Below are 20455 nucleotides of genomic sequence, written 5' to 3'. Positions count from 1 at the left end.
CCCATAGTTCTCAGGCTGACCAAGGATCAGCAACCAGTGACAAGGCAGGGCCTGGTTTAGCAGAAGCCGACTAGGCAGTGACTGGGCAGATAGAGGTGCAAGAGGGATGGACTCAAGTCTGCCCAGGTGGACATTAGTGAGGGATTCAGCTTTTTAGGGACTCCTCCCCACCCCACTGTGTTGGCTCCCACTTGTATTTCTCTCTAGCAAACTTCACCTTTCGGCTAGAGGGACTGAGACTTCAAGCCATTTGAAGTTACCAATTTATCTCTATCTTGCTAACATGCCCTTGGGAAGGGGTGTGGGGTGGGACAGCCACCAGCATCCCAGCATCCCCATGCCCTGCATCAGCTTTGTTCTAGATCCTCTTCAACATTATAGTGAATGAAAGATTTGGCGAAATATGCCTATTAGTTACTACTTGTGAAATACTCTATCAGGGCTGGAGCGATAGTGCAGGAAGGGCATCTGCCTATATAGAATTAATCCTCAGATTCTATTTTTGTTTTGTTTTGTTTTTGGGTCACACCCAGCAGCGCTCAGGGGTTACTCCTGGCTCTATGGTCAGAAATTGCTCCTGGTAGGCTGGGGGACCATATGGGGTGCCAGAATGCAAACCACCGTCCTTCTGCATGCAAGGCAAATAAATGCCTTACCTCCATGCTATCTCTCCGGCCATTCCTCAGATTTTTTTTTGGGGGGGGCCACACCTGTTTGATGCTCAGGGGTTACTCCTGGCTAAGCGCTCAGAAATTGCCCCTGGCTTGGGGGGGACCATATGGAACACTTGGGAATCGAACCACGGTCCGTTCCTTGGCTAGCGCTTGCAAGGCAGACACCTTACCTCTAGCACCACCTCACCGGCCCCCTATTTCTCAGATTCTAAAGGCAAAACTGGAGTGAATTGGGCCTGGATGCAAATATCAATCTAGGAAATAAGACACACACACACACACACACACACACACACACACACACACACACGGAGGATTCAGGGAATAAGACACACACACACGGAGGATTCAGGAATTCTAACACATAAGCAACAAGCTCTGTGAAGGTCGATAATGCAAGTGTTTTCCTGAAAATTCGAATATTTATTATGAAGGAAGAGACCACACCTGGAGGTGGCATTAGGTGGTCTAAACACCAATCCAAGGTGCTACATTCAAAGATGTTTCCACCGGGGCCGGGCGGTGGCGCTGGAGCTAAGGTGCCTGCCTTGCCTGCGCACGGACCGCGGTTCGATCCCCCGGCGTCCCATATGGTCCCCCAAGAAGCCAGGAGCAACTTCTGAGCGCATAGCCAGGAGTAACCCCTGAGCGTCACAGGGTGTGGCCCAAAAACCAAAAAAAAAAAAAAAAAAAAAAAAAAAAAAAAAAAAGATGTTTCCACCAATGAGTGACAAGGTGTATACTGAGTGGGGTGGGATCGTATCAATCCCATAATCCATTTAATCCCACACATGCCTAGAACTGACCTGGGTCCCATTCTCAGCAGCATGCAGGTGGTCCTGAGTTGATCAATCTGCCTCATTCTCAAGAGCGCTGGAATTGGGCTTTTCCCAAAGCTCGGGCAGAGGAAGGGGGTCACATCCAGTGCTCAGAGCCACCAGCCCCAGCCGCTCTCTGGGGGTCACTTGCATCCATCCTAACCTGTGACTCCTCTGGACAGGCGGAGGTCCCGGCCCCAAGGTGCTGAGATGGAGAACTCAGAGGGGCTGCCCATGACAACGGTGGCCCACAGCACAGAAGAGGACCCCGGCAATCAACCTCCAGACCTGGGCGATCCCACATACCCACCCACCCCACTCTAACCTGGACAGGACGGAAACATGGCAGCCTGCATGCGGGGGCTCCTCCCCTGCTTTGCCCTATGTAGTGGCATCAGGAACCACAGTCCTTCGAGGGTCCTGCTGGCTAAGAGAGGCCTCAATCTCTCTGCCCTCATGGGAAGGGAGTATAAAGCCCAGCAATAGTGCCCAGAGTGTAACAGCAGGGCAGGCCCACTCTGATTTCTGTGGAAGCTGCTTGTGGCCACATAATAAAATGTTTCCCACTTGAGGGACTGCAGAGGCTGAGTCTTGCTGAGAAGGGAGTGATACAGGATCCCTAAGTCCACCCCGACTACCTCCTTCCCAACTCACTCGGGTGCTAAGAGTCATGTGTGTCCATGAGCCATGTGCTGAGACTCAAACTGCTACCCCTCTTCACAATGACCAAGCTACCACTCCAACTCCCTCTTCAGAATGACTGGAACTGGGTGACCAGTCCTGACGCTGCTTCTCACACTCTTCCCCTTGACACGGGTTACCCTGTACCATCACAAAAGGTGAGGCCAGTAGAGGCCTGGGAGGCCCCACCAGGCTAGTACTTGGCCTTGGAGCCAACAGAGCCCCCTCATCACCTCTGGTCCTGCTGACCCCGTAAGCTGGAGGCAAGGTCCCACATGGCAGGTAAAGGGACACTATAGTCACTGAACCTGAGGCTGCTCTCAAGAACTGACCCTACACTCACTGGGGACATGCTGGGCTCGAGGCAAGACTTTACTAACCCCTTCCTGCCTTCCTCCCCGCCGCATCCAGGAAGTGCTGCAGTGATGTGGGCAAGGCAGGTCCAGTGCAGCCAAGAGGAGCCTCTTTGGAGTGTACTCCACAGAAAGGCCCTGCCTGTGATGACTGAGCTTTCTGGGTTGGCTGGTGTTAGGTTGGATTCTGGGGACTTTGTGGAGGGGGAAAGGAGGGATGGGAACCAGTGTTCTCCATACAGAGCTGGTGCTCCAACTCTTCCCTGCCTCCCTGGAAGGCATCTTTTTGGAGTAAATATGCCACTCTGGGCTGAAGCACTTACCCTTCCCCCTTACCTGTCTGCTGGGGAGGTGAGCTGAGCCCATCACTGCCCCAGGAACACAGTCTCCAGCATCAACACCCAGAAGCCCAGGACCCATGGGAAGAGAGGCCAGTCATCCTCAAACAGGGCCAAGTCCCCAAACAGTGCCTCTCACTGGCCACTCCAGTATCACATGAGCAGAGTGCAGGAGTGAAGGAACGCTCCACCACAAGGATACCATGGCCACATGTCCCACAACCTGCCAGTGCTACAATACCTGTTTAATTGAAATCTGGTAATAAAAGTCTCGATACATAAAATTTTTGTATTTTCTATCAAAAGAACATCCCCCAGTTCGCAGCTGGTGTGCATGAAGGACTCTGCAGTGGGTCATAGGCCTCACTTTGGCCATGTCCCGGCCGCCATGCTGTGAGTGAGCTTGGAGTCCTGGTGGGTGTAGGTGGAAGGTGTCCTCCAGGTACCCACAGCCTGGCTCAGAAGACAAGGAAGAGCAGGGCCTCATGCCTAGGCAGTGCAATGTTCTCAACAGTGCGCTCCAGGGCATGCACCTGCTCCGGGGAGGCTGTGAGAAAGACTAGTGGCCCGATGCGCTGCTCCGCACATGAGTGGCACAGGGGACCACCCTTGTTCTCCTTCCGGTTACTCTGTGGTGGGAAAGAAAGAATGAGCATAGGGCAAGGCAGCTACTGAGGGGGCTAAGATTCAGGTCTTGTGGGCCATCACTCACTCGGGGCCCACTTACCTCCCAGTCCTTTAGACCAGGAGCCAAACTGAGGGCAAGGTGGGAGGAGCCACGAAAAGGCAAAGCACACACTGCTATTGGGCAGCAGCCAACACTCACCCCACCCCACCCCACAGGCTCAAATTGGCCCTGCCCACATCCCGACGCAGGCACCTACGTAGGTGATGGGCAGCTTGCGCAGGGTAAGCGCAGTGTCCACAGGGATTGCGTTGTTGCATGAGCCCACGCAACAGTGGACTACGCCCGTCTTCAACACGTTGCTGGTTAGCTCCGCCTGCAGCATGTACTCCTGAGAAGCAAGAGCAAGCAAGGCCAGTGAGAGAAAAGTTGAACCTCGCACTGGAGCCTAGAGTCCCGGCCGGAGGTAAGAGTTTCGATGCAAAAAAAAAAAAAAAAAAGTTTCGCTGCATGCTAGACCCATTCTGGCCACTCAAAGTCCTCTCCAGGCTCCACCAGGGCCCTCTTGCTTGCCTGACATTCCACACCCTGTGTGAGGAGGTGCCAAAGGATTCAACCATCTAAAAGGAACCCAGTCTACAGGCCACGTGAGCCACAGCACGAGGTCCAGGTGGGACAAATGCTTAGGAAAGACATACCCAAGAGCAAACTCCAGAGATATTTTCATGGGCAAATATAGGAAGGAAAGTGCAGGGATACCTGGGAGAAAAGCTCAGCACACATGCAAGGCTATGCCATGGGCAAAGCACCAGGGGGCTTGGCTGGGTCAAAAGTGACACTCCAGGTCACCAAGGGACATACATGGTTAGGCCACCAGTGACACAGCCAGGCTATTAGGAATCTCCTTCCTCACATGTCACAACACTCACCATTCAAAAAAGTGGCCCAGCCTGTACCTCCCTGGGCCCAGCTTTGTGACTTACCCCAGCCAGAGTCAAAATGTTCTCCAAGGACTTGGTCATAATGAGACATTTCTTGGCACGCGTCACTGCGACATACAGAAGATTCCACTCATCCTCAGAAAAAGACTCTAGAGGAAGACAAAAGGGATAAAGTGGGGTCGGAGCGATAGCACGGTGGAAGGGCATTTGCTTGCATACTGCTGACCTGGGACAGACCCAGGTTTGATCCCCTGCATCGCATATGTTCCTCTGAGCTGACAGGCGTGATTTCAGAGCGCAGAGTCAGGAGTAACCCGAGTGCCACAGGGTGTGGACCAAAAACAAACAAACAAAAAGGTACGAGTCACAGTGAGACCAACTCAACAACATGCATATACATATCACCACAACTGCTAAGTCTGCTGTATCTCTGTGAAGAAACATATGAATGGCCCATAAAAGTCCACGGCCTGGCTCCATTTCTCTAGACCCTGAAAGCCCATAGTTCAGCCCCATCTCTCTGGCCCCATGAAAGCCTATGGCCCAGCCCTGTCTCCTTACCAACTCGGAAGTGCGGCAGCTGGGCTATATTGTGCCTGGCACACGGCACCTTCACAAAGTCATCCTGAACATGCACAGTGTCGAACTCCAGGCCCTTGGCTTTGTGCACAGTGCCCAAAATGTACTCTGGAATAGACACAGGGGTCAGCAGTGAGCGAGGCAGGGGCAGGAGACCAAGGAATGGACTGTAAGGAGACAGCAACAGCACAGCGAGGAGAAGTGGGACAGCAGGCAGTAGTCCACTGCATTTGTAGAGACTGAGGGTGCCTTGCAGGATGGCAAATGCAGAGGGACTGTGGAGCCCTACTTGTCCCGGGGGGGGGGGGGGGAGAAGGGGCAGGGGCATTGGTGCCCAACTGCCCTGCACCTTCTGGGAAGAAAGGTGGGGGACCCACAAACCTGCAAAGTCCCGGTCCTCAATGTGGCACTTCTCAATTCTAGCCACCAGCTCAGGTACCCGGATGTTGTACTTTTCTACCACTGCGATCTTGGCCTCCAGCTCCTTGTCCTCAGCCGCTGTCACGTAGCCCTTGAGGCCACTGAAGCCTTCCTTGTGCAGCCACCGTCGGATGAACCTGTCCTTGATGACAAGGTTTTCTGTGGGGACATAAGCCAGGTCAGCAAGGTCACACACAAGCAGTCACTCCAGAGCCAGGGCTCACTGACCCTTACCCAGGCAGTCCCTGACCAGTGTAGTCTCCATGAACCCCTCAGTTGGTGAACCTCTTGACAGACCAGCCTTTTTCAAGGTCAGTGCATTAAGCCTCCCCGAAACTCCATCCTCTGAGGATTCAGACCTGATCCTAGGCCTCATCTACTCCACAGGGAGACAGGGAAACAATGTGCTCCACAGGGTCAGACATGACCATGGGCCGACATACAAGTCCATGTGCCACACAGCCAAGCTGACAAGGAAATGGTGGGAGATGCACTGGCAGGACTAGTGGATGGACGCTGCCCACAAAGGCCTCAGGCACCCCCTCCTCTGACCAGCCACGGCTGGGAGTCACTCACGTTTCCTCCGCTCTTCCTCAGGCAGAAGGAGGATCCAAATATCAATGATTCTGTCCAACCCAAATGATTTAATTCCCTAGAAAAATTTTTTGTGAAATTTTGGTTATTTATTGCCTTTCTATTTTTAACTAATTTTTAGTATTGCTGAATGAAGTTAAACCTATGTGGAGATGGGAAGTCGTAGTGCTGATGGCTCCATGTTGAGAGCCCAGGAGCACAGGGTTCCCCAGCACAGAGCTCAGCTTTACTTGGTTCAGAACTCAGTCCTCAGGGACAAGTTAATGCTGCTGCTCAGATTCTTCCTGTGTTCTGACATCTAAAGCCCAAACTAGCACTTTCATCCGAAGGGGTGACTAAACTGCCTCCCTTGGGGCATGGTGTGTAGCGTGGAAAGGCACCTCACATGCCTGGTGGGAGCTGCAGACATGTGAATGGAAAGGGACAGCACTGGGCTGACTGTCCTGGCTGGGCCCCCTCCTGGGTTTGTCCTGGGCAGGCTGTGGAACCACAAGCAAGGACAGCTGCAGTTAGGCATGGCCAAGACAGGCTGTGGGGGCTAAGACTGGTATGACCAGGAGTGAGGGTGGGAAGGTGTGTGACACCTCTCTACCATGGCAGACAGAAAAAGGACCCCAACCACTGTTTTCTCCCAAGCCAGCTATGGCACTAGAGGACAAATTGTTATTCTTTTTTTGTTTTTTTTTTTTTTTTTTTTTTTTTTTTTGGTTTTTGGGTCACACCCAGCAGCGCTCAGGAGTCACTCCTAGCTCTGCACTCAGAAATCGTTCCTGGCAGACTCGGGACCATATGGGATGCCGGGAATTGAACCACCATATGTCCTGATTTGGGCATGTGCAAGGTAAATGTCCTACCGCTGTGCTAGCTTTCCAGGTCCCTAGAGGGCAAACTGTTGGCTCACAAAAGGAAAGTTGTGCTCAAGACAGACTCAAATCATACACATGAGAAGCACTATAATGGCAGCTGTGGGGAGACACACATGCCCAAGGACAAAGATGTCGGGGAGTGAGCATTCTAGGCCTGGAGCAAAGCCGGACCTTTTCCCTTCCCACTTCCCAGACTGCCTGCTGCTCAAAGGGTCAGTGCAACCCTCTGGACCATGAGGCCACTGCTTTTGGAGGGTTTAGTGGGCTCTTAGAGGGATGCTTTCTTGGGTCCAGTGCTTTGGCCTCTGAGCAGGGAAAGGAAAGGGGCTCCTTTACTTCAGGGAGGGAGGAACGAGCACAGAGCTAGGAGTGGCATAATCCTCTTTTGATGAAGGACAAAAACCAGAGCCAGAGCCTCATCCTGGGCTCTCCTAGGGAGAATAGCTTTGCCTGCAGGCTACCCTGGGGGAGAAGGCCTTTCCTCACTTCCTTTTTTTTGTTGGTTTTTGGGTCACACCACAGTGCTTAGGGGTTACTCCTGACTCTCTGCTCAGAAATCTCTCCTGGCAGGCTTGGGGGACCATATGGGATGCTGGGATTCGAACCACCATCCTCCTGCATGCAAGGCAAACGCCCTATCTCCATGCTATCTCTCCTGCCCCCTTTCCTCACTTCTGGACTGAACAGAGGGCCTTGCTTGACCACATGGAGGACTGACAAGAGACACTACGGCCGGGGCTGTATATCTGCATGTGCCACAACTTCCTCTTACCCCGATCAAGTGGATCCTCGCAGGGGCCTCTCCTTCTGTCACACGCACTGCCTCATCAAACACATTGGCGTTGGTTCGGGACAGCAGTGCCACCTGGCCCTGGGTTTCCCCTCGAATGCCACCTTCCAGGAGAGAGTGCAACTCTGTGGCAAATCCAAACCTTTGAGGACACATCTCTCCCAGGACACACAGGAGAGAGAAGGGATGCATCACTTCAGGTCACGAGGGCCAGCCGAGCCTTACTCTGGTGGTTTCCTCCGACCAAGGTCTTCTTCCGCACCCTCTTGCAGACGTCCAGGATGGTAGCTCCCACATACGCTATCTCCACACCAAACCTAAAGCTCTGTGAGGGATGATGGGCAGTGGTCAGCCTGGAGCCCACACGAACTTGCCGTGTCCCAAGACGCCCTACCCTCCCTAATGCCCAGCATCATGGGGACAGAGTGTGTGTACCTGAGTGAGGTAGAAGACGTGTGTGTGAGGGACAGTGAAGAGTGCATTAACAGCACCACGGAAGGTGTAGATCTGCTGGTGGGGATCCCCCACGAAGATCTTCCCACATGGCTGCATTAGGACGATGTTCATGATGGCTGCAAGCAACAAGAGGAGCAGTTGGAGACATGCAGCAGGCTAGCCCCGAGTAAGAAACAAACCCAGTTGAGAAAGAAAAGGAAAGAGAGCATGGAGGAAACTGCCACGAGAGCTCAGGCTGTTCAAAGAACGGCTCTCAGATGAGATCAGGAGATGCGCTGAGTCCTGAGCACACACTCCGTCCATTCCGTAGGCACCACTGAGTGGATGGACACAGAGAACCCAGGGACTGGGATGATGGTCTTCTCTAAAACCTTCTAGGGATCAGCCACCTTTATGTCACCATTCCCATCCCTCACTGACCTGGCCATGCATACAGCTCAATGTGGCCAAGTGCCACCAGAGGCACTCAGCACCCTCATGTTTGGCCAGTCTTATACATAACCCCTGCAAATAACTGAGCATGGGAAATGCCAGACTGCAACTGCCAAGGCCATATGCCTTTTGAGAACAGTGGCTGACTGTTCCCATCTCGGGGCTGAAGAGCCCAGAACAGTTCATCACCTGGGGTGCAGTCCTGGGCCTCATCCACAAAGATGGCATCGTATGAGGCGAGCAACGGCTTGCTAAGCTGCCAAAGCTTCAGGTAGCCTGAGAACATGGGCACAAGAGTGAGGGAGTGGCTTGGTACTATGGCAGTAGGGGGGAACAGTGGGGATACCCGAAGATCCTACCATCGTGGGTCATCTGGTAAGCCTCCTCTTTGCTCTCCCCCAGCTTCTGCATGTTGTCCCAGAGTCGGCTGGCCTCCAGGACGCTGTTCTAGGGTATAAAGGGCAATGTCCCTCAGTATGAGGCGCAGATATTTACTTCCAACTTCTCTGCACTCGGTCGGAGACTGAACACCTGGCATTGCCAAGGAAGAGGCAAACATACCCCTGAACTTCAACAACTTAAGTGTATTTGGGCAAGCGTACTGCTCGGACACCCCAAAGAGTCTGGGCTCAGCTCCAGACTCCCACTGACAATGAGCTCACATAAAGAGCAAATTCAGGGACAGTAGGCAAGAGCATGGTGGGAGGCAGATCAGCTCTGAAGACACAGCAGCCAGCAAGTTTCTCAGAAAATTCGGGGGATTTCCCTGGCTCTGACTCCGGGGGTTGCCCACAAGCATCTCCCTCAACACAGAGCAAGTTCTCGGCTCATGGCCTTTTGCATGGCACTCACCAATTTCTCACTGGGCTCCACCATGACCCGCTGACCTTGGTTGTTCTTACACCAGATGGGCACATGATCGATCGTTAGTTCTTCGTCCGCGGAGGCAAAGAAGTTCTCAAGTGTCTTACACACCAGCTTGGCCCTGATGAATCCACCTTTCCCTTCGGCCAGGACAGAATTGACCATGAAGGGAGTAAGCTTAAAGAGATTCAGCTTCTTCTTGGATTGGTACCTGGGACACATGGTCCAAAGGAACAGTGGCTGCTTTATCTCTGGTCTGTACCCACCACACTCCCCTGCACAGCACAATCCCAACGGGATGAAGGGAGAGGCAGAGAAGGAAAGTCAGGTCCATATAGGGTTTGAAATAGTTTCTCATGAGGCCAAGGAATTCAACAAAAGCAGGTTCTCCTTGCAGACACAATTGTCAAGAGACCCTTGCATTGGGGGGGTGGGGTGTCAATCCAGTCCAAGGATCAAGTCAAGTGCAAGGAAAGATGAGTCCCCAGGATTCCCAGCTGTCTCCTCCATATCCCCTTCCCAGGAAAGCCCCAAGCGACCAACACTGTTGGGTCTCCAAAGTTGATACTCGCCCTCCTGCCTGTCTGGGCCTGACTCCAGAAAATCACGAAAACCCACCGAGGAGGTAATATTCCCCATGCAAGCATTTAAGGCCAGAGCAAGTTCCAAGGCTGGAGTGCCCACGCCTTGAGCCCAATATCTGACACAACACAATACCCTGGACCATTGAAAGTGCCCCAAACTAGGAAAGGGCAAAGCTGTCCTTTCACACGTGGGGGAGGGGTGGGGACAGCAGCCCTGCTCACTTCCGCCCGATGCGTCCGTAGGCCATGGAGTGGAAGGTCTTGCAGGTGACGTTGCTGGGGAAGACACGCTCTGCCTGCTTCGCGATGCTCTTGTTGAATGTGACATAGAGAAACCTGCTCTCAGACCATTTCTCTGCATATTTCACCAGGGTGGAAGTCTTCCCAGTGCCTGAGACAGCAAGAGAAGGAGTGACCCTCTGCCTAGCAGTGTCCCAAGGCTGGAGACCTGATGAATACCAGAGTGGTGGTGGACAGGGCTGCGGCACCAGCAGGGTCTAGTGGGCTCCCATCCTTCCTGTCCTGACCCAGGGCGTGTCTGGAGGAAGATGGTCTCAGGGCAACCCTCAGAGGAAATTGGTCAATGCACTGGTGCTGAGCCAGTCCAGTTTCTCCACCATGTCCATTACTCATGACTCGCTGTGACTCAGAGAGTGGCACTAAGCACTGGTATGAGAGGGGAACCTGAAGGCCACTCTGGAAACAGCAGAGTTCAAGGTCAGGCCCTGGTACCACATGGTCCCTAAAGCAGTGCCAAGAAAACATCCCTTAGCACTGCCAGAGTGGCCTTAAAACAAAAGGAAGGTCATTGGCAGACATACACATATACAGTTAGGTTCCTACATTGCAATCTCATTGCAGGGATAGCCCCAGGACAGCTGAGTCAGACTAGGAACCTGCTAAAACAGCACCAGTGCTCCCAATAGGCCCATCTCTTGGGGGCTGGAGCGATAGCACAGCAGGTAGGGCATTTGCCTTACACGTGGCAGACCAGGTTCGATCCCCAGCATCCCATATGGTCTCCCGAGCCTGCGAAGAGTGATTTCTGAAAGCAGTAACCAGATATGGTTACTACCAGCTACGGTACCAGATATGGCCCAAACACCAAAAACCAAAACAAATCAACCAACAGGCTCATCTCAAGTAAGTGCCATGGCTTAGCCGCTGTCAAGCAAGGTCCAGGACACAAATAAACTCAAATGAATGGGGTTGGAGAGATAGCATGGAGTAGGGTATTTGCCTTGCATGCAGAAGGTTGGTGATTCAAATCCCGGCATCCCATATGGTCCCCCAAGTCTGCCAGGAGCGATTTCTGAGCACAGAGCCAGGAGTAACCCCTGAGTGCTGCTGGGTGTGACCCAAAAACAAAAACAAAACAAAAAACCCTCAAATGAAGCTGGCAGGAGCAATATCACCAAAGCTGGGACATGGTAGGCATTTATCAATTCTCTTCTTCAGGAGGACACTGAATTTTATTTATCTATTTTGGGCTTTGGGACACACCTGGCAGTGTTCAGGGGCTACTACTCCTGGCTCTGCACTTAAAAATGATTCCTGGCAGGCTCGAGTGTCCATACAAGATGCTGGGGATCAAACCCAGGTCAGCCACATGCAAAGCAAATGCCTTACCAGTTGTGCTATTACTCTGGCTCCTGTATATTTTGTTTGTTTGTTTGTTTAATTTGTTTGACAAATCGGCAGTGTTCACAGCTTACTCCTGGCTCTGCACTCAGGAATTATTGCAGGCTGGCTCAGGAGAGCACATGAAGTGTTGGAGATTGAACCTGGGTTGGCAAGGCAAATGCCCTACCTGCTGTACTATTGCTCTGATCCCTGATTTGTTTAGATATTCTATTTCAGGCAGGGAGATGCCCCAAACATTAGAGAGCATGCTTTGCATGTGGCAGTACCAGGGTTACTCTCTGGAACATGATGATACCCCAAGTATCACCAGGAATAAATCCTGAGTTTGAGTCAGGAGTGGCCACTGGGAACCACTGGGCACAGTTCGAAAAGAAGACAAAACAAAAACAGATTCACCGGGGCCGGGCGGTGGCGCTGGAGGTAAGGTGCCTGCCTTGCCTGCGCTAGCCTAGGACGGACCGCGGTTCGATCCCCCGGTGTCCCATATGGTCCCCCAAGAAGCCAGGAGCAACTTCTGAGCGCATAGCCAGGAGTAACCCCTGAGCGTCACAGGGTGTGGCCCAAAAACCAAAAAAAAAAAAAAAAAAAAAAAAAAATCAAAAAAAAAACAAAACAGATTCACCATTTCTAATCTGGCTTTGGCACCAAGGATAAAAGCAGGCCTATGAGCCACACCCCCAGCCAGCCTGCAGTAAGGATCGTCAGCAGAAAAGATGCAGAAAGGAGGTCCAGGGTGAGAAAAGAATATGAACAAAAGTTCAGGATAAGCAAGTACTTCAGGAGACTGAGTGCAATGAATGGATGGAATTTGCTCTTAGCAACATCATAGGCAGCTTCTTCCTCAGGAACCAAGAGCCACTGAAATTGCCATCGGATGACATGGCCCACGGTTCTGAGATTCCTCAGTGCTTTGCTCCATGTGAAGAAACCGTACACAGCAGGCAAAGAGGTTTGGAGCTGCAAGACAAGATGCTAACCTTACCTGCAAATGCCATGATTTTCACCACCTGCAGAGGCTGCATCTTGTGGTTCAGAATCAGCTGCTGTTCATGTGTAAGCTGGATGGCATTCTTGCTGTGATCATTACTAAAGAAAAAACAGTAAAGGAGAAAAGAATGGAAAGGGCCAGGCGACACTTCTCCAGAAGACAAAGGAAAACTGGCTGAACAAAATGTAATCCCAGAAAAGATATCTCAACAAGAATAAAAACGTTCCAAAATCAGATGAAGACAACACTGGTTGCACATTCATTCAGTAAATGTACTAGACTTCACGGTAAATTTGAGATGGGTGACTTCTTTATTAAACAATATTTTTTTTTAGTGATTTTGTTTGGGCTGGTCAGGGTTTGCTCCCAGCTCTGCACACAGGGATTATTCCTGTAGTCTTGGTGAACCATATGGGACGTTAGGGGCTGAACCCAGGTTGTGCAAGGTAAGCACTCATGGGTGAGTATTAAGGATGAATAATTCACACAGTCAAGCCAGTCTATACTAAAGGGGCTTAAAATATAAAAATAATGTGATTTCTAAAATGACACGAATCAATTACTGATATTACATTTGGAAAGCAAAAGAAGTTTGTGCAAAGCACAGGAACTGGGATTATTTTTACATTTGGAAAGAGGTTTGTGCAAAGCACAGGAACTGGGTTATTATGCTATTGTTTTTTTCATGTTCACTATGCCTGTGGTTTTATGAATAAATGAACAGAAATGTCTGCCAGAATCTAGGTAACACAGATGGAAGAAAAATGTCTAGATAAAAAAGTACAGTTATGTAGGAAGACTTAGGAAACCTGAAAGGCTAGAGTCAAAAGAGGGACTCTCCCATGATGTCAATCATAACTCAATAAAGCCTCCAAATCCTCACAAGAACAGTCCCCTTAGCAGACATACCCCGGCCACACTGACAGCTCTTCTTTCATTGGTGTGACCTGAGTACAGGAATTCTCCTGAAGATACAGGCAATAGAAAATGTTGTAGTGAATCCTGGCAGGAGAAAAGGCAGATTAGAGGTTTTCAAAGTGAGCCCTGATCTTTCCTTGGAGATACTTAGAACTCTGGCCACTCCTCCAAGAAAATACCTGCTGCCACTGTATCTCAAACATAGGACAAAGATCCTCTCAACTGGCCGCCTGTTCCTGAGGGTGCTTGCTCTGGGGAAGATGTGGGCTACAAGGTGTGTGACAGGTATGGGAGAAAGGTTGCCTGGGAACAAGGCACTGACTTGGCTGAAAACTGTCGGTTCTGCTCCTCACTGAGACTCTTGTTCAACGCCCACTCGAGGACTCTCAGTCTCCAAGCATCCTGGCTCTGCCCTGTGGCTCTGTAAAGTAACAGTGTTCTAGAAAACCTTCTATCACTGAAGGTTCCAGTGGGCATCTGCTGCATCCAACTGCAGCAACTGACAAGGACTAGATAACAACCGTTGAGAGCCTGGCAGCATTGGAGAGTCCCTATCATAGCCAGTGTCTGTGGGCACTGGGTGGACCTCCTTTACCGGTTGCTGATGTTGACTCCCTTCTCACGCATGGCATAGAGAAGCACGGCAATGCAGTACAAGGTCTCCATGATGTCTGGCATGGTCACCGTGGAGCTGGGTCTCCGAAGACATGATAGCAGCTGCTGGATGTCACTTACACTACTGGACAGCAGGATGATGGTTGCCACCAAAGCCCACACATTGATGCCCTGAGGGTTGACCGGAACAGGAAAGAACACAGGCCCAGGTCCCCATTAACCCTCCTCTGCTGTCATGCAAAGGGGACCCTCCACCCCAAACAGAAATGCTCAAGCACCACAGCTATGCTGACGACTGATCAAGGGAGGGGAGAGACAGGTGGGAAACAGACATTGCTGTGGAGTCAGGAGAGGAGGTGACCCCCGGGCCTCCCCCCAACCTGTTCACGCACAGCAGGAGCCAGGTAGATGTCGGGGAGATGCTGGCGCACACATGCTTCAGCTTCATGGAGAAGCAGGTGGTCCCGCAGGCTCCACAGGACCCGCCCAGGGTCCACACTGGGGGAACACTTGGTGGTGGCTGTGTACCTGAAAGATGGGGATGTGAGCAGGGCGGTGAGGAGCAGGGTGCCTTGGGGCCCCTGCAGCCTGGAGAGTGGCCACTCACCGAATGAGGTTTAGCACACACAGTTCTGATTCCTTGTCAATGCCACAGCTCAGCAGGATGCCATCCACTTTGCTGACTGCCTGCTCCTCACTCAGCAGGTAGCGATGATACAGCTTCTTCCAAGGAATGAACTGGGCGGTTGAAAAATCCGAGTCAGACGCAGACAATAGTGCTGAGAAAGCAGATCACAACATAGACATGCACAATACACAAACACACACATACATGTGCACACACAGAATACCCATACACCAGAATGCAACCAGAGCTCACAGTCCAAAAGGTGAGAAATCAAATAAAAATGTGACACCAAATGTGATGGAGACCAGAACTAAGTCTGCGTCTTATTTCTGACATTCCATCTCTATTCAATCCAGGGAAGAGGAATGGCTTTGAGTTCCCATCCCAACACCAAACCACTGATGGCTTGGTTTCAATGAGAATTATATGGTATGAGAACTCCAACTATCTCACAATCAGAAACAAACAGACTTTAAATCAAAATTTAAAGAAATGGGCTGGGGATATAGATAGGCAGTAGAGGCTGGCACATGTCAGGCCCTGGGTTCGATCCCTGGCACAGCAAAAAAGAAAAAGTACATTGATATATCTACATCATAAACATACATGCAGCAAACTGCCAGCTCCGAGCCCCAGAAGCAAACACCAACTGAGCAAGGAGGGAGAAACAGACAGCAGTAGCCTTAATGAATGAGGCAGCTCCAACAGCCGCCAACTAGCATATGGAGACAGGCAAAGCCACTTAGCTGGCTGGATCAACAGATAGGCCACTTCCTGGTAAGAGCATGACTTTCTGAGCACATCTGGAACATTCTCAGGGAGAGGTCACATGCCGAACTTTGAGCCTACTCTTGGCAAATTCGAAAAAAAAAAATGAAATTATAGGAAGTATCTTTTTTTTTAGCACAATAGAATGAAACTAGAAAATAGCAGCAGAAAGCAAGCCAGAAAATCCACAAATATGTGGAGATGAAACAGTTCTAAAAGCTGCCTGTAGATCAAAGGGGGAAATCAGAGAAATTAGTCCAGGGCAATCCATGTGGGCCCATCAACACTTAGAAATGATGATAGCAAAGCTGAGAGAAGCTGATGTCTATAGACACTATTAAAAAGAAACAAATGGGGGCCCAGAAAGGGCACCAAGGCTGAGCATGGGCCTTGGACACAGGAGTCCTGGATCTGGTCCCTAGTACTGTCCCTGAGCACTGCCAGGACCAACTCTTGAGCACTGTCTGAGCTGAATGAAGTTTCTGGGCACCAGTGGGATGGCCCGAAAATATAAAAAAATGGAAGTTATGGGTGTGGCGCAGTGAGAGAGCACATGCCTTGCACGTGTGAGGTTCCAGTTCCATCCCTGGAACCCCAACTTTCCTGATCACTTTTGTATCTAAAATGCTTTTGTCCCCCTACTTCAAAAAATAATGAAGTAACTCTAAAGCTGGGCTAGAGCGACAGTATAGTAGGTAGGACATTTGCTGTGCACACAGCCTACTTGGATTTGGTCCCTGACATCCCATATAGCACCCTAAGTACTGCCAAGAGTAATTCCTAAGCAGAGCCAAGAGAAACCCCTCAGGGCTGTTGGTGTGGCCCCAAAACATAATAAACAAAACAAAGCAAATCTAAAGTGAACAGAATAGAAATTATAATAAAGATTAGACTGTAGACAAACAAAATAGAGAACAGAAACACAGAAGGAAAAAAAGATCACCAAAACTGAGAGTTGGCTTTTTTCAAAGAAACATTTTCAACAAAATTAGCAAACCTTAAGCAAATTAAGGGAAAAGGGAAGGGGCTAGAGCAATTGTACAGTGGGGAGGGCAGTTACTTTGCATGTGGCCAACACAAGTATGGTCCCTGACAGCCTTGAGCCCTGCCAGGAATGATCCCTGAGCACAGAGCCAGGAATAAGTTATGGGCACTGTTAGGTGTGGCCCCCAAACAACAAAATCATAAAAGCAAAAAGGATTTTCTTAGAAGGAAAAAGCGTCACATATCCTGATACGGCCTGTGAAAAGCAAGAGAGCTCTGTTTCCTGTCTTATTCCCATGGCTGGTTACAGAACTCCACCAGAAAGCGGTAAGTAGCCTGGAGCAGTAAATGAAAAAATGTAGGTGGGGTGTCCAGAGTGACGAGTAATACAGCAACAGCAGCTCTGCTGGGAGTGGGGAGCACCCCATTCACCTTATCAAGGTGCTCTGGGTAAGTTAACACAACACAATGCTCACATACTAACTACCTCAAACATTAGGAGAAAGGCTCCCTGCAAGGACTGGTCTGTATGCAGAGGACACAGTGCTGCCCTTATGCACAAAGACGAAAGCAAAGGGTGTGTGAGCACACCACCATGCCAGCGAACATTAGGGACTTGGGATGTGGCTTCCCTGGGGCATCCAGTCTGGATTCTGAAAGGCTCTGAAAGCAGCAACTTGGCGAGTGAATGAGTGGTGGGCAAAGGAGTGAAAGCAAATCAGCTGGGGCCTAAGAACACTTGTGCTTTGGGTCTTTTCATTGTTGGGGAGGGGAGGGGTAAGGTCTTCACGGAGTTCTCAGGTGACCCAGACCTTCTTCCAAAATCCTCACCCAACTGGGCCTGAGAGTATAGTGCTGATCTCTTTGCTCCCTGAGGAGGGTTTGGGGACGCTTCTGTGACAGCACTCCGGGGACACGGCTGAGCCACGCTCAAGCTGAGCTCAGGCTGAGACCTGCACCACCCCATCACCTACCAACGGGTCACTGATGACCTCCCGCCACAGGTGGCACACCAGGCTGAGGTTCCAGTAGAGGTCCTCCATAGGCAGGAAGGCGAAGATGTGGCGCAGCACCTCGCTGGGAAGGCTACAGATATGGCTCTGGGCTTCAGGGCACAATGTGGTCCCCAGAAGCCCGTAGCAGGGGCCGGGGTCAGCATCGGGTCCAATGTCCTCCACTTCAAGGTTGGTGGCTCTAGGCTCTGTGGTGAGGCAGGGCAGTGGGTCCTCCACCTGACATCTGCCTTCACGGGGTCTAGTGCAGGACAGAGATGGCCAGTGACGTGGAATTTTCTTGGACACCCCATCTGGCTGACCAGTCCCTGTGGCTTGGGTCTGCTTGTCCTCCAAGGAGTGCGAGCGTTTTCGGGTAGGCAGTGGGGAGAGCAGAGGGTCCAGCCCGGCCTCCCCACCTGCCTCCACAGGCTGCATACAGTTGTTCCCCGAAGCCAAGATCATGCCCTGCTCCTCAGAGTCCTGAGCCGTCTCCTGGCCCACAGTGTTGCTCCTGGCCATGTCATTGGTATACCACTGACAGCCCTCAAGGAATGGCTTAGGGGTAAGTCTCCGACATCCTTGGCCTGGGAGGAAGGTCAGAGAATGGGAGAGAAGTGAGCAGTGGATGCTGCCACTGGTGACCCAATGACATATCTTTGAAAACGCAGGTGGAAAGGAATGGGAATGCCAGCCGCTGAAGCTGTGAACACCAACTTCTGCTAGTGCTGTTGCATGCTCAGATATCTGGGGAGATAGAGATGAACCACTCTGTATCCCACACCTTAGCAGACAGACTGGCCCCTGCATGGAAAAGGCCCCTCAGGGATTCTCTTGACAGTGAACAGCAGATGCTCAGTTTAAGAATAGAAGCTTTAGGGGCCGGGAAGGTGGCACTAGAGGTAAGGTGTCTGCCTTGCAAGCGCTAGCGTAGGACGACGGACCGAGGTTCGCTCCCCCGGCGTCCCATATGGTCCCCGCAAGCCAGGGGTGACTTCTGAGCGCATAGCCAGGAGTAACCCCTGAGCGTCAAAAGGGTGTGGCCCAAACAAAACAAAAACAAAAACGAAAAAAAAAAACAAGAATAGAAGCTTTGGTTCTTTTACTGTTTGTTTTATGATTTTTGGGCCACACCCAGTGATGCTCAGGGGTTACTATTAGCTATGCACTCAAAAATTGCTCCTGGTTTGGGGGACCATATGGGACACTGGGAGATTGAACCACAGTCCGTCCTAGGTTAGCACTTGCAAGGCAGACGCCTTACCACTAGCACCACCGCTCCGGCCCTGAAAGCTTTGGTTCTTGAGATCAGTAAACCCTCTTTGTCCAAAACCCTGTTTAGTTTTATTTGCTTTCTGTGCTGGAGGCCCAGGCTCTGCCCCTCACTGCAGGCAGAGCAGAATGGGGGCGACTGCCTGCACCTCTTGGTATAGCCAAACCCCTAAAAAGAGGAAAAAAAAAAAAAAAAACCGAGCTGAAAGCAAGGAATCAAAATGTTTTTTTTTTTAGGCTTGCACAGCAAACACATAGGAAGCTACTCTACGTAACCGAACAGGACACCTACCCGTTTTCCCTCTGGTTCTGGGTCTAGGATAGAGCCCGTGGTTTGGGTCCCTGTTTGTCCATCTCTGACCAAAGGGCTGGGCCACAGACAAATGACCTGGAGCCAAGTGCTGGCAGTCGATGGCTGTCAGATGCTTCCGCTTACACCGGCTCACTGCTTTGTACAAATAGGTAGAAGGAATGGGACATGCATTAGTCACTGTATCCCAGAGGCTGCCATGGCCCATTCTCAGATCCCCAAAAATCGCCAGCTCAGCTCCTCTACCCGCTGTCAGTTATTTCTGGCCTCTGAGCTTGAGAGAGAATCCACAGCTGAAAGGAATTTCTTTCCACAATCCTAGAAGTCTGTGAAATATTCATTTAAGCCAAGAGTCACAGGGGCCAGGCCCTGCATTGGCATCTTCCCCTGATGCCACCCCATATTTAATGGGCCTGCCCCCTCATCATTCCTGAGAAGGCCAGGACAGAAGAGTCACTCTGCTTGCTTGTGGGACACTCCCTGGAGAGTGTGCCTGGCACAGCTTCCCCTCATCCTCACAACAATCCTTCCAAATACTAGATTACTCTGTCAAGGCTGAATATATTTAAAACTTGGAAATATTAGAGTTCTAGAACATTTTTTTTCTACACAAAACCAGTGCTACAAGTGCCTCTCAGTTGACACTGAGAACTCAAGAGCTGAGAATGGAAGACGTGGGGGCACCAAGCTCTGGACCTTGAGTTAGGAGGACCCAGTGACACAGACAAGGCACCAAGGGAGCAGGATAATCACAAGGGGTGATCGATGGCATCATACGAAGACGGGGGTGTTGGGGGTCAGGGGCAGAGTTCAACCGTCCCTGACCATTCAGGAGTCTAGTCACACAACACCTACAACTAGGTATTTAAAAAGACACCCCCTCAAATATCTGCTGAATAGTAACCCTACATAAATTGCCCTGTCAGCTCATCTCATTGAACAGGACTGAGATAGAGGCTAGCTGAACATAAAACTTGAAACCAAGGTACAAGTTCAAATGATGGGGGCTGGAGTGATAGTACAGCAGGGAGGGCACTTTGCCTCACATGAGGTCAACTTAAATTTGATCCACGGCATCCCATATGGTGCCAACACCGCCTCTGAGTGGACCACAGACTCAGGAGTGCCAGGTGGGTACCAAAATCAAAACTAGCTTGGAGGATGCTGTCTAGTGGTTGCCCCTGAGAAGCATCCACAGGGCCACTCCAGCCAACTCTGACTGGAAAAGCCCTGAACAAGGAATATCGCTCCAGTCTCCACTGACTCTACCGAATGCAGGTCCCAGCAAGTAAAGTCAGTTTCATACCCACTGAGGCGCAAT

The 20455-nt window shown here is 51.0% G+C and overlaps 2 protein-coding genes across 2 annotated transcripts in view; one reads left to right on the top strand and one right to left on the bottom strand.

Moving 5' to 3' along the window:
* The window catches only part of ANKRD16 (ankyrin repeat domain 16), a 256684-nt gene that overhangs the window by 219513 nt on the left and 16716 nt on the right, over positions 1 to 20455 (top strand). The gene's annotated exons all lie outside the window — the stretch shown is intronic.
* FBH1 (F-box DNA helicase 1) lies at positions 3089 to 19288 on the bottom strand. The gene is made up of 20 exons (XM_049776298.1): positions 19117 to 19288; positions 17535 to 18139; positions 14788 to 14918; positions 14573 to 14708; positions 14161 to 14351; positions 13557 to 13649; positions 12642 to 12745; positions 10238 to 10406; positions 9420 to 9642; positions 8927 to 9014; positions 8757 to 8843; positions 8115 to 8251; positions 7905 to 8004; positions 7662 to 7783; positions 6006 to 6081; positions 5391 to 5588; positions 4992 to 5117; positions 4473 to 4579; positions 3749 to 3880; positions 3089 to 3493 (listed from the first exon to the last, which is right to left on the bottom strand). The coding sequence occupies exons 2-20, from the start codon at positions 18072 to 18074 to the stop codon at positions 3323 to 3325; spliced, it is 2931 nt and encodes a 976-aa protein (XP_049632255.1). The 5' UTR covers positions 18075 to 18139; positions 19117 to 19288; the 3' UTR covers positions 3089 to 3322.

The sequence above is a fragment of the Suncus etruscus genome, chromosome 7 (genome assembly GCF_024139225.1).
Source record: "Suncus etruscus isolate mSunEtr1 chromosome 7, mSunEtr1.pri.cur, whole genome shotgun sequence".
Lineage (NCBI taxonomy): Eukaryota > Metazoa > Chordata > Mammalia > Eulipotyphla > Soricidae > Suncus > Suncus etruscus.
This window is presented reverse-complemented; position numbering and strand designations above follow the sequence as displayed.

What these genes read in the sequence shown, in the direction of transcription:
- FBH1 (XM_049776298.1), bottom strand. Translation starts at nt 18,074, where the DNA reads ATGGCCAGGAGCAACACTGTGGGCCAGGAGACGGCTCAGGACTCTGAG. An exon ending in GCTGCCGCACTTCCGAGTTG is followed by an intron (nt 4,580 to 4,991) that starts GTAAGGAGACAG and finishes GTCTTCCTCTAG; the next exon opens with AGTCTTTTTCTGAGGATGAG. An exon ending in GCAAGCTGCCCATCACCTAC is followed by an intron (nt 3,494 to 3,748) that starts GTAGGTGCCTGC and finishes TTCCCACCACAG; the next exon opens with AGTAACCGGAAGGAGAACAA.